This window comes from Limulus polyphemus, unplaced genomic scaffold, assembly GCF_000517525.1.
Source record: "Limulus polyphemus unplaced genomic scaffold, Limulus_polyphemus-2.1.2 Scaffold780, whole genome shotgun sequence".
In the NCBI taxonomy this organism is placed as follows: Eukaryota; Metazoa; Arthropoda; class Merostomata; order Xiphosura; family Limulidae; genus Limulus; species Limulus polyphemus.
In genome coordinates this window covers 365,121-379,657 of record NW_013666390.1, presented here as the reverse complement: position 1 = coordinate 379,657, position 14,537 = coordinate 365,121, and the positions used below count along the sequence as shown (strand labels likewise).

General features: G+C 34.2%; 1 protein-coding gene across 3 annotated transcripts in view; it reads left to right on the top strand.

Annotated features, from left to right (window-relative positions):
* Positions 1–14,537, top strand: part of LOC106460490 (ubiquitin carboxyl-terminal hydrolase 20-like) — a 79,519-nt gene that overhangs the window by 60,839 nt on the left and 4,143 nt on the right. For 2 of the 3 annotated variants that reach the window (XM_022387238.1, XM_022387239.1), the window contains exons 12-18: positions 2,811–2,876; positions 4,318–4,444; positions 10,303–10,396; positions 10,630–10,735; positions 10,957–11,038; positions 12,589–12,697; positions 14,093–14,195. In XM_022387238.1, coding sequence (XP_022242946.1) covers positions 2,811–2,876; positions 4,318–4,444; positions 10,303–10,396; positions 10,630–10,735; positions 10,957–11,038; positions 12,589–12,697; positions 14,093–14,195 — 687 coding nt within the window. The remainder of the gene's footprint in view (positions 1–2,810; positions 2,877–4,317; positions 4,445–10,302; positions 10,397–10,629; positions 10,736–10,956; positions 11,039–12,588; positions 12,698–14,092; positions 14,196–14,537) is intronic. The other variant, XM_013920191.2, reaches the window with a different exon arrangement.

The window sequence follows — 14,537 nt, the reverse complement described above, 5'->3', positions numbered from 1 at the left end:
TTTTATTTTATTAAAAATAGTTCACTAAAAATGTGATTTTTTGTGTGTGAAAGACTGCTCAATTTTGAGAAGATATACATACTATGTTAAAAGTAAGAAGTGTTAAATCTATAGATACTTTAATTGAGTACAAAGAGGTCACGTGGTCAGTCAAATTGACCGAGCCCGTGTTGAGAAAGTTAATTGAATAGCCTTTAGTAAAACTTTATTTTATTCATATCTGGTTTCATTTCATTTTATTGCTTTAACGCTATACTTATATCATCACAGAGTGTACTAAAACCACTTATCACAGTGGAACAGCTTTGTGTAAACAAACAATTGAGTTACAATCACACCACGCATTGTGGGTAGTTGCTATATAGTTGCCTCCATATATTAAATGTATTTAATTTTTTTTATTTACATTTTCTTACCTAACCTAAGAAGTTTCTAAATTTTACGTTTTAGACACTTTTTTAACAATAAATTAAAAATACACTTGTACAACAAGAAATTTAGTACATAAATCAGGATTCTGACTTTTTGCTATCAGAGATGAGACACTTTAAACCTACTTTTTCAAGATGATATTCTTTGTCTACAAAATAATTTATGTTTGTCTTAAACTAGCAGATACCCATTGTAAGAATTCAACGGTAATTTTCCTAAAAATAGTGATGAATAAATATAAAATGTGCTGTCAACCCAATCCCTTGGATCAAAACATATGTGCAATATGATTGTCTAGTGGACTGTTTATAACTGTCTTTTGTTAATTCATGTGTTATTTCAGTAAGAAAAATTTCATTGTGTTTGATTTTAAACAAGGAAGACTAATTACAGTGCATCATTGGCAAAGGTGTTTGGATTTCCATGCAATGGGTTCATCCAATACAATAAGGACACTCGGGTTCACTACGTAACCATGGGGATTTTTTCCTCTGGATGCCACTATTCCTTGTCATTTTACTAGCACAAGATAAGACTGTTACCAAAGTGAATGCTTTTTGACAGTTGTCATTTCTATAAGGAAGGGGAGATATTGCATTCAACATGGTACAATAAAATATTGTGTGTATATAATACCAACGTGAAAAAATAAATATACACCAAACAAGAACAGATATATACTCAAACATATTCCTCTCTTCATGTATTTTTTTCTGTCCATGCTTCGGTCTTCGATATCTTTCTTTCAGTCAGATGACAGAGGAAGTCCTGTTGTTTTTTTTCATGTAATAGCCTCACAAAAAGGAACATTTTTGTTCCTAATATGTTTTATCTCAAATCAACCATTCAGCACACATGAAGACTGAAATATTGATGTTGATATCGACATGAATTTTTAGGAATTGCAAACAATTAATAATTTTCATGTAATGTACTCATGAAAAGAAGCATTTTAATATGTGTCAATATTTTTTCTATGATTGACTATTCAGGAGATACAGAGTATAACAGGACGACAGACATCTGGTAATTATATGTATATATATATATATATATATATGCATTTTAAAAAATATATATACCAGGTACTGTAATGGGACATCCTAAAACTACTGTAATTTAATTGGTTTCCTAACTAAACTATAAACAGGTTTAAAAATTCTGTTAGCTACTTGAAGCTGAACGCCATGATCATAAACAGTAAAACTGAAGCCAAATATCTACTTACATGAAATAACCCCTATAAAAAATCTTTTTAAGAAAAACTGCTCTTCCTGTTGGTTTTAAATAATTCAATAGCAGTGTAAGAATTATTAACATTTTTTTGAAAGACTGAACGGTACAGGAGGTGCATGTCAAGTGGGTTTAACATTATTTTTATATCTCAGTCAAGGAAGAAGATTGGAGATTCTGAATTTATTTTCTGGTTTGTCAATACCTATAGTATGGGTCTGTAATTAGCTGGACACTCTGTAGCTCATTAAAGGGTAAAAAAAATATCCAAAATGGGCAATTCAGAGCACAAGGCTGTCGTGTGACACGGAAAAGTTAAAATTAAGAATCAGTTTAAATATTTATTTTTATTTAAATTAAGAAATTTCAAGTTAGATAATATAAAAGTTGAATTATAAACCCTGTTTTGATGCCAAGCTTATTGACATATATTAACAACAAAGTTGTGTAATAAAGTTTAAATTTAACTGTAAAATGTCATGATATGCAACATCTGTAGTAAACATAGGGTTAATATTAGTAAACAGTATAACTCACTTATTAATCCTGTGGAGGACAAGGTTTGTCTTGTGTGTATGTAGTTATACTTTATCCAGGACATCCCAAACTGTTTAGAATTAAGTTCTCTATCATTGATTTTGCCATGGTGCTAAGAGTAATTCAGTGTTGTTAGTTAAACAAGAGTTTTGTCACTCCCACATCATAACATTTCACTTTTGTGTTAGAATTTTTTCTGATGGCAGGAGTGGATATGGAAGTCACTGTTGCAATGTATAAAATTCCATCTAGAAGCTCCTTTTCCTGGTTTCTGTAATGTAAAAAAGTCATAATTCATACCAAGCTTTTGCTTGTTTGTTTCCACTATTTTCATTTCTTCTACCTTCACACTTCATACAGATTTGAATAATAGCAATGTAGTCCTAACATTGCAAAGAATAAAGTTATGCAGTGGTAGTGCATTTAACATAAAGAACATTAAAAATAAGTTTGATTTATGTTGTAAGGTACTAAGAAGCCATATATCAAACTGAACTTGCAGGGTAAAAAAAAAAAAGATTAACCAAAATTGATTACAGTGGTAAGATTGTTAAATGTAGTAGATACAAAGGGAATTGTAGCTTGTGATATATAAAATATCATTCCAGACTGCCCAAGAGAGACCACAACCTATGATCTTGTTGCTGCCATCTGTCATCATGGAACAGCTAGTTGTAAGATTTTTTGTTCTCATTTCTTGAATTACAGGATTCACTGTTCCTTTAAAAAAATCTCAAAAATGGTTGAGTAACGTTTTTGAAAGTATGCATGAAAGATTTACATGTAAATTTATAAATGTATATATTGGTTAATTAACACATGTTAAATTAATCTGAAGTAATTATGTAATTAGTAAGACAAGACTGTTGTGAACATCACAACTGGAGAATTAATGTAAAAAAAAATACATTGTCAACCTTTTATATTACCATAATTTGTACTGTAAACATATTAAACACAAAAGGTGTGAGGCAGTTTATTTTAATTTTACTTTTTAGACAAAAAAGGGGAACCGTGCTGCATTTTTTTCTCAGAAAACCTATATATGTATACAAGCAGCAACAGTGGTGTATCCACTATAGAGCCTTTGAGATCCAGAAAAATAAATAATAGCCATTTTATGGCAATGTAATTTAGTGACAATAACTGTGTGATCAAAAAGGGCAATGGAATCCAATAATGAGTAATTTTGTGCTAATTTGAATGTGTTTATAAAACATTTTCAAAAGTGAGCAACACCACCCCTCCCCTTTGGAAAATCCCCTGTGCAATTCTTGGCTTTTAGTGTTTCCTTAAACACATCACATTCAAGTTAGCATACTTTAATAGTGCTCCAACTTTCCAAATTCCCGACTTAATTACACCTCAGTAGTAGTAGTTATGCTTTTTAATTTCTTCAGCTATACAGTGGGATTCCCACAATTGATGTTGCTTCATTCTCAGATATAGAGTAAACTTCTGTTAAATTAGTCACAGAAACTGTTGTTGATGGCATCTTAAAATTTTTTCAACCTTATAATTTTCAGCCATTCTGTTTGAAAGTGTTCCTGCTTTCATAACACGAGCTTCTCTTATTATATGAACAACCAATAGTTTTAGGTCTTCCTGGCCCAGACATATATATATATTGGTTTCCACAGGTCAAAACTCAAACATCAGCAACACACAACAAAAAGTGGCATGTTTGCTTAAATGGGTAGCATGTGTAATTTACTGGATACCACACTGTGACTGTAACTGAACAATGTAAATAATTCCTTAAAGATAATTATATCTGCTACAGAAATGACATAGAACATTATAATAGGCCTGTACCCTGTAGATATATTGTATAACTAAGCCTATCTATATCAGATGCACCACTGTGCTGGTAAGGATGAAGTATGCCTATTTACTTTCAAATTGATGAGTTTAACAAAATACTGTAAAGCTCATGTTATCATTTAGAAAGTTATTTGTAAACATTTACAGGGTTTAAAGCCTGAATATTTTTACAGTATTACATTTTTTTTTGTTTCAGCTGTGTTAATCATCATACACATGACAATAGTAACTTTATTTCATAGTATTAGCTTTTAGAAAACTTAATGCTAGGATTGTTGTTTTTTAACTCAGGTGGACACTATACAGCATATGCTCTGAATTATCTTAATGACCAGTGGTATGAGTTTGATGATCAGTATGTTACAGCAGTAGACCCTCAGGTTGTTAAAAACTGTGAAGCTTATGTCTTATTTTACAGGTAGGATGTGTAAAAAACATAATTTTTATAATAATAATATAATATAATTTTTATATAAGAACAGAGAACTAGCTGCATAAAAAACCTTATTTTACAATTTGAAATTAAAATTGTTCTGTTGTTTCTCTGGCCTGGTTATTAGGGCTTTCAACTTGCAATCTGAAGGTCATAAAACCTAGTATTGAACATTTTCATCTTTTCAGCCAGGGTATTGTATAATGTGATGGTCAATCTCACTATTTATTGGTAAAGAGTAGAGCTGGGTGATTAGTGGAACTTAATAGGAGATTAATAGTCTGGCCTAGTAATTGATTATGTTCGACTAACCGATTATTCTCACAAAACTTGGATTGTTAGAATAATTGAAAATAGTAATAATTGAAACACTAATTTTAATTAGTTGTTTATATTTGTGATTCACAATGCTAATCACTTAAGTTGAACAACCTTGAATGAATTGGTAACAAAAATGAGAAGTCATAATGGCAATATTTTGATTATTTGGCTACTTAATATAATTGAAAATGGTAATAATCTGAAACACTAATTTTGATTAGTTAATTATTTTCATGAAATGAATTGATTTGATTGTAATTTTGATAAATCAGTTATTTTATGTGACACTAATTGGTGTAATAAAATGCTCATAGGTAATTACCCCGCTCAGCTATAGTAAAAAGTAACCCAAGTGATGGCAGTGGTTACTGCTTACCAGATACTTACCCTATGGTTGGCAGTTCAAAATTAGGGACAGCAGCAGATAGCCTTAATGGCATTGCCATAAACAACCAAGCAAACAAACTGTTGTTTCTAAGTGCACTCTCATGTCATGTACGGAAGTAAATGACAAGTTCTGATACAATACAACTCCTCTCACATAATGGCTTTCCTTGATTTGTGCTGCCCTCTGTATGGGAAATTTCACTCGCCACTAGCCCTGAGGCTCCTAACTAACTTCACATGTTCACACACGGTATAGCTGCATTGTAGCATGCAAAAATCATTCACCAATAGGTGTGTAACACACACTTCTAGTGCAGCTGACTCCCTTTGTACTGGAGATCACACTCATTACTTCGAGATTAGGCAAAAAAAGGGTGCAACAAAAGTGGGGAGGATAGGTGAGAAGTGTGAGAAGAGGTAAGTAACTATCAGAAATACATTTTCAGTGTTGGAAAATGTTAACTTCCAAATACCTCCACTCACATAATAACTAGAATCTTACACTGAAACGGTAAAGGTACCTGTGCAAAAGTTACCTAGATGAGCACTCTTCAGAAGGCATCCAACGAGAACCAATATAGTGTGATACCCTAACATATAGGGTTACACACATGGGAGTCAACACCACAGTCTAATCCAGGGTATACACATCGCCTGCTGTAAAGGTGGAAAAGACACAGGTTCAATCTGTAAATGGATGTGCCAGATGGTATAAAATGGTTAGGTGTGTCAGAATGTATTTGGTGGGTCAATTACAGTTCAAAACCAGGCAGCACCGGGTATGTGTCTACTGGTTCATGGTCTCAACCAACTTCACCTAAAGATCAAAAATCAGAAGGGAAAAGCAACTTCCCATTCAACAACCCAGGCAAAGTACTTATGTGAAAACCTAGTACACAACCATCACCAGGCCTCGCGGAAGCCTCATATATGAGCAATGGTAGGAATAGGGAATGCAAATGTGGTAGGTCAACTACGATCTAAAACTAGACAGTGTTGGGAATGTTTTGTCCAGTTTGCAGTAGGAGGGCTCTTACCAACCACATCTGTGAGGAGTTATGTTGACTAGTCTTATGCCAATCCAACTCCATACCACCCAGGAACTGGCATACAGGCTGCAGTAGGATGGGGGAAAGCCAGCCAAAAGAGTGAACTGCATGTGGTGGATGCATGCAGTCCAAAACCAGGTGACATTGTTTATTTGTCTTCCAGTCCACAGTAGGAGGAAAGTACTCACCGTCTACACCAACTGAATACCACCATCATACTCTTGACTGAGTCGAAATGGTCACACTCAGAAGGAAGCCTCCATGGTACACCACTTTCAGTGGCTAAGAACTAGTGAGTGACAAGGAATTCCGTAGTCAACTAGAAGATGGAGGCAAAAAAGCAGGCCAATCCCAGTTTATTCAACTAGGACTAGAGGAATGGGCAGCATTTCCAACACTTCTTTACTCATGATAGTCCATGAGTTGGTACAGTTTGTAACAAACCTTATTTATAAAGCAAGTTACCCCTAGAACCCCTCAAGTGAAAGTCATATATTCTAAAGGTTTCACAGTGCACATTTAAAGTTAAGGCAACACTCTCCACACAACAGGATCCAGGGATGTAGAAAGAGGCCACTGGAAAGGTAAAAGATAAAAAAGTATAACTTACTCATTCAGAGCCTGTATGGGGTATGGAGAATGACTATGGGCAGCAAACATTATCCAGATAAGGAAGAGATGGCAAAATGATGTAGTAATGCATAACAAAAGTGTGAGGTGTAGTCCACATACCAGTCTTCACAACCTCTGATCCAGGAAGTGAGCAGCCAGGGAAATGGTGCGATGATGGATCTGGTGAGAGGAAACTTGGAAGATACAACAAGAATCTTTGGTCAATGAAGCATAAGCCAGACGAATTAGTTGACTGATCCAACTAGGAAGGGTAACAGAGGAGAGTTCTTGGGTAGGAAAGAAGTTAAAAGGGATAAAAAAGTAGAAATGGGAACCACAAAAAGGAGCTGTTTAGGCAACATAACAATGAAGAGCTTGTACGGGACAAAGAAGAAGATTGGGATCAGACTGGGAATAAAGATGAGCAGTGGATAGAAGGGAAATAAGTGTGAATGTGCTGTTTCCCTCTTGTACCACAGACATTTTGGGGAAAAAAGCACAATCAGGATAAAGGAGAACATAGGAATGATGATAAAGGATTTGGGAAACATCAATACCATACACATCTGACTTATGACATCCACATGCAAAGAGGAGTAAAAAGTAACTTTTGAGAGAAAGATGGTAAAAAGAATAAGAAGCTAAATGCTCAAAGGAGGAAGGATAAGAGCATGAAGGCCAATATTGCAATTCCAATTTTGTAGGACAACTGGTCGGTGAGGATGAAGAAGGTGAAAGGACCAAAACAGGAGAGGAAAAGATATGGCAAAAACAGGAAAAATGAAAAGTATTGGGTAATTCCACCTTATAGCTTACAATGGTAGAAACAGATGAAACATTGTCAAAGAGCCAAGTGAAAAAATTGGAATGGTGGAAAACAGTCATTTGGGAAGGGAAGACACAGTGACCAATGATGGTAAATGTGCCATTTATGCTGGTAAATAAGCAAAGAGGTAGAAAGAACAGAACAAGAAAGAGGCAACACTATTCCTTGCAAAGGACCAGATAACACCCACCCATGAAGAAGTAGCGTGGATATCACTAGATGAATGAGGGAGGAATAAGGTTGCCGGAGAAGGGATTGGGAAAGAGGAAGCATACCAAAGAAGGTTTAAGAGTGGAAACCATGGCTGGACATGCCAGAATGTAATGATGAGAAGGACCCAACAATGAGTGGTTTGAATAAGTGAAAGGACTTGGGGAAGAAGAGGAAAGGAAGGAAGGTAGGCAAACAGATAAAGATTGTACCAATCCTGACTGAACTGAATACATCCACAGCAAGAGCTGAAAGATTTGGAGCAGGTGACAAGGATAGAGGAAGTTCGGTATTTAGGGGAATGGGAAATGCATTCAAAAGGTGGGTACACAGTTGGGAGCATACCCATTAAAACACTTGAGGAGTAAGAGATCACTCTGTTAATAAAATCTTGTTGGGACAAGAAAGCCAATCTGCAACAAGATTCAGAGCACCTGGGATGTGAAAAGCAATAAGCTGAACTTGTTAAGATTGCACCCAGAAAAGGGGATTGAGTGTTTGAAAACAAAGTAAATGAGACTGGGTGCCTCCTTGGTAGTTGATATAAGAGACAATGGTCAAATTGTCAGAAAGGATCATGACAATGTGACTTCTTACCACAGGAAGGAATTGATTCAATGCTCAACAATCAGCCAGGAGCTCCAAAAGATTGATTTGTAAAGTCGATTCGACCACATACAAATGATATGTGATCTCCTGAGAATCCAAATATGCCCCCCTCCAACCCCATCAGAGATGCATCCATAAAAGATAAAGATTGGGAAGAGGAGAAAGAAGAGGAATGCCAGTCGAGGTGTTGTCTCTTTCAGGTGACCAGGCAAAGTCAGCTTGTAGGATGGAAGGAAGAAAAATGGAGGAGTCCAAGAGATCCTTATGCAAGGTTCCATTGATTGTGCAGCACCAACTGAAAGCAACGCGTGTGTGCACAACCCCAAGGGATGAGCGATTCCATGGAAACCAAAATCTCCAAAAGAGAGAGAACCTCACAAGTGGCTGGGCTCTGCTGAGGTACGAGTTGAAAAACACTCCCAAATGAATAAGGTATTGAGTGGGGGTGAGATGAAACTTCTCAAGTTTGACAAGCCGCCTCCTTCAGAAGGAGATGGATTGCATGAGGCTTGCTGGAATAGAGCCAAAAGAAGCCAGTCATCTTTGTGTGGTGAAATTGCAGTCCCAAATCCTGCATATGCAGTATGTGTGCTAGTGTATTAAGGGCTTTATAATGCCTGAAATTATGTCAAGGTTAACAAATTGTAGGTATGAACCAAAAATGTACCATTTATCTTTGTTGAGGCTGCTTGTTGAAGCTTAAGAACCCATTTACTGTTGTGTACTTTGAGTATAAGAGTATGTTTTCTCATGTTCTTTGTCTTGTAGAGAGAGAGAGGGATTATTTATGTTCTTTTATTTCGGTTTGTAAGACCATAATCTGGCAGTGTTTGATATTTTTTCTGCAAACAAATAATAGTTGATAGTTTGTTTTAACATCTTCTGCTAATACCAGCTATAAGAAGGCCTTTTGGAAACTATTTCCCTTCACCATGGATTGTTTAGGCAGCTCTTCTCACACACCTAATTTATCTAATGTTCACTTCATGTTCCCAATATTCTTCTACCCCCATCAAACAGTAACCTATGTTTATAATAAGTCCAATCACAACTAAATGTATTGAAGTATTTGGCATTAATGATGGAATTTTTTGTAGTCTTAATGTCAAATGAGCAGGGAACCATTTGGAATTCATTGGTAAGTATATGTGCTAAAGCATCACAATAGACTGGTAAAAATGTGTACTATGTTTTTACCAGAAATCAGTAATGGATCACTCAAAAAGGATGTTTCAAAACTATTATCAGTCTTATTGTGATGTAGTGTTACCTACTATGAACTAATGGATCGTGCTTTGCCAGCTTAGGTATATATCAATCTCCTCAAGTTAGTTTGCTTTGTTTTTAATGAAATTATTTGTGAAACTTAAAAAATGGAAAACTAAATAACATTATTTTTTAGTGATTTTGGTTTGATTGCATTTTTTATGCACCAAGTATTTTTATTACCATAAGCTATTAAGCCCACCAGGTATTTTAAGCTTAAAAGACAAAAAAACACCATTTGCTTCTGCTTATATACATAATTTGTTTCGGTTCTTAGAGGTACATAACATAATCTGCCTTAGAATAAATTATAACCCTACTACCTTTAAACATTTTCACAGTACTTAGCCTTTAGGCATTATACAGTTCATATACAGTTTTGAACAGAATCTAAGTAAAATAGTCCCTTATATTTTAGAAAACAGGTAAAACAAAAATGTTTCAGTTGAACATTAATTGCCAAAGCAGTGCTACTCACAAGTTAGTATAAAGCTAAAAATCTTTTATTGCATTTTGGGTTAAGTTATGAATTTAACGAGTCATTTTTTGTTCACATGTCGCAGGAAATCTTCGGAAGAAATAGTTAAAAAGCGACAGCGAGCAGTAGAATTAATGGAAAGGAGCAAAAATGAGGTGTGTGGTGGAGAGACAATAAATGTAATTTCTCTATTTTTTCATATGTATTTATCAATGATTTGTACTTGAGTTATCAGTATATAAATTCTTATCTGACATTTAGTGTATTTCCTAAAGAAGATTAGAAGTTTAGTCTTCTAAATTTGTTTTTAAGTGTAATAAACTTTGAAAATTATTTGCTTTCAAGCTATTTCTAACACAAAAAAAATTAACTGTACATTGTTCTTATACATAAAACTGCCCTTTCCTTATAGCCTGGTCTGCTGCACTTCTACATTTCTAAACAATGGGTTAACAAGTTCAACACCTTTGCAAATCCTGGACCAATCAGCAACTCTAATTTTCTCTGTCCCCATGGAGGTAACAATTAAATTTCAAAGTAGTTAATTTTGATTGATTTGTAAGACAGGGTGCCAAAAAGGGCTAGCTCTTTTTGTCTCCCACTATGACTGTTTTTTTGTACAAAATACTGATTTTAAAAAAGCACACAGAAAAACTAACAAATCATCCAACTTTCTTGTAACTTGTTACTTATCATAGGAAAATAATACTTATTAAAATTTTTATCATTCTAATTGCAGGTGTACATCCGAGCAAAGCCTCTTTTGTGGAAGAACTGTGTACAGTCTTGTCTCAGTCAGTATGGGAATATTTGCATGATACGTAAGTTTAATCAATGAATATGAAATTATTACTTGTATATATGTAACATGACTACTTCAACTTTAGGAATAAATATTTGTTTAGTTCTTGTGATCATCTTTTATATTTAGACCTTCTGTAGTCTATTTGGCAGGATTTTTTGTTTACTGTGGTTATTTTTTGCCTTCGTTGCATTCCAGTTAACGTAAATATTCTGTAATCACTTTCTATGTCTATCCTAATAATGGTACTAACCACGCAATCACTGTTATTTGATAGAAAATTAATAAACAAACTAGAGATTGATTTATGAAATTTCTCATAGAAACTTCTAACATAAGATCTGTAAATTGATCACCCCTGTTTTGTGTGATTGGCCATAAATATCCTTTATTCAAAAAGATTATTCGAATTTCCACTTACAAATATTATCTGAACATTTTTCATACATTTATATTAGTTTTAACCTTTTCCATGCAAGCAGTAAATAAGAGACTACCAGCTATAAACAACAATAACCCATCATGTGTTATGTCAAGAAATGTAGCTGTGAGTAAATATTTTGTATTAATTCTAATGGAAAACTTTGATGAATATCTTTGTCATGTAGTGTTTACTTATTGCCCACCTACCAATGACCCAGAATATTTGACCCCAATCAGGCCCCTTCCCAACATGAATAACTTCCTAAGTAGCCTATATCTTCGCCTATCACTTTGCCTCCGTACACCTTCACGTTAACTGGTAATGGATTGGCGCCTTACCAGTGGAAGTGGGTTTTCTCAGGGTACTCCCGTTTTCCCCCCACAACAAATTCTGGGCACAGGATTTATAGATCCCCGTCACCCTGAAGGACCCTATGTCCGAGATCAGACGTTTATTAGTGTTTAGTGCTCGGCCGTATGTATATTATACATCATATTCACTTTAGCTTGTAATTCCACAACCAAGACTATATCATTTCTCAATCCTCAAGTGGAACAAAGGAAGACTGCTCAGTCTTCGAGCACCCCCGATGATTAATTATTTTTAAAATGATTAATTTTATTTGAAATACCTGCCAGTAGTTTGAGTTCTCTACTATCAGCTCATGCATTTCATGCTTTGAAAAACACAGATATAACTTAAAGTAAAGTGTTTAACTCTTTGTATCTGTTTTGTTATTACCTCAGTTTAATATATTGTTGACTTAACTTTGGATCCTTTAAAGGCAGCATCTTTTTTTGTCTTTTTTAGAACATTGCTTTGTAAAAGGTCCTTTCTTCAGGGTCACTTATAATCACAAATATACAATGAAATACACTCTCTTTCTTCACTAATTTAGCACATTTTTTATAAATGTAACAAATATATTAGCCCACATTGAATTACAAACCCTGTCACTGCATCAGTGAGTGTGATTCTGAATGTATTAGCAATATTTTTTCATTATAATAAGCAATGTTAATAATGAACATTCCTCTTGCATTAAAGACTATTGCGTTTCATCAGAAAAAAATTTAATGTAATGAGGATCAGACTGATTACTTTTGAAAGTATGTGACCTAGAATGTATTTTTGTTGTTTTATAGTTTTGGTGGGGGGCCAGCCTGCACCCATCTATACGTGTGTCCTTGTTGTTTAGCAGATCAAGAAAACTTGGACCGTCGACGTACACAGGAACATGACACCTTTGTAACTGTGAGTAAATATATTACATTATTACTGTTAGCTAAGAAAAGTTTGTTCAGATGGTTGAAGATTAAACCATAAGCAAATGATTCTTGTAAAGAAATTTAGTGTTTTAATTGTTAAGTAAAATTTGACAGACATTTGTCACATTGAGGATGAATGGGTTTAATGCCCTTGATTTCCATCATATTAGTATAACTGGAAAAAAAGGTAATTTTTGCAGAATGTTAGAGATTAATTTGAAAAATCAGAAATAATCTGTCTGTAAGATAATATATTATCAACTTATACATTGCATACTGTGAAAACTGCAGCTTATACTTTATACATATGTGTTAAAATTCTATGGATTACTACAGATCTAGATCACAAAAAGATCATTTTTAAGATTGAACAGATCCAAGGAAAAAATTTGGTGGGGTAGGAGTATGTTTGTTTATCAAATCCTGACCATGACCAGTAGCAGAAGTTGGTTTTACATTTATTACACTTAACCAGAGCATGAGCTTCCCATCTTTGCTGTTCATGTAACATAAACCACATGAACATGCAAGCCTGTACATGATTAGTCAATTATCCTGTTACAAAGATATTTAGCCAATAGAAGAAAAACACAAGGTCTTCCTCCTTAGTGAGTAGGATCCCCAAATCATTGGCAGTGGTTATGAAAAGCAGTTATATGCAACAAATAGTGTGCTTAATTTATGTAACTTGCTATATATTGCATTATGCAGTAATGTTATTGATGTTAAACTCGTATTGAGAGTTTTAACTATACAAAAGTTACCAAAATTAATTTGAATCAATTACCCATGACCCACTCATATTCCTTCTTAAAGAGGGGTAAAAATGTAAAAAAAAAGTTCATAGATTTAAGCTTCTCTCTCTTCTCTCTCTCTCTTTCTTCTTCTTCTTCTCTTCTCTTGTTTATCAGGCATGGTAAAGAAGTTAAATTTGGTCTCAGAATGATATGTAGCATATTTCAAATTATGTATATGAAATACACTCAAGGGTGTGTCTATTATTAGTTCTCTATATATCGGTGTGCTATAAAACTTCGAAAGCTATAACTGTGATTGTTATAATGCTTATCAGTCGGAAAACTTAAGATATTTGAATAGGAATATATATATATATTTGATAGAATTCTGACTGTTAACAAAATAGTTCATCCATCTCTTTTTAGCACTGCTTGACTAAAAAACAGATTACAGCAATGATATGGTATTAAATGCTTAAAACTGGTAAAGCAATGAAACCAGTAATCATAATATTTGTGATAAGGATGACATTAAACTGCCACTTTGCAAACTTGTCAAAATAGCTTAGTGAGAACTTTGTGCAAAAATATAACTAAAACTAAATTCATTACCATTTTAATAATGTTACAATTTGTGTTTACAGCTGAACAAGGAGTTCCAATCTCTGGAGTCCCCAACTGTGGTATACGCCATCAGTATGAGTTGGTTTAAACAGTGGGAAAGTTTTGTTCGAGCTAAAGAAAGTGGTATGTGCCTTAGAATTCAGCTTATGTTTAACATAAGAACTTTCAACTTAATATTTAGATTTTTGTTTACTAACCCTCTGTAACGAATTAGTTGCTATGTATTTATTTTAATGTGAACGTTGTTTAGATTAAGTTTATATTTAAAAACATGCATAGCTTATACTGTTAGGTAGGTATTGCAAACCTCCCATCTATTCTCCAATGTTGTAGAAGATTCTCAAGAGTAAGAATCAATAATATATCTATTTACGTAAACGCTTTAACCAGCATTGTTATGTAAGACTGAATTTTCTAGAAAAACTTCCCACAGCTATAAATATAACCCACGAGGCGTGCCAAGAG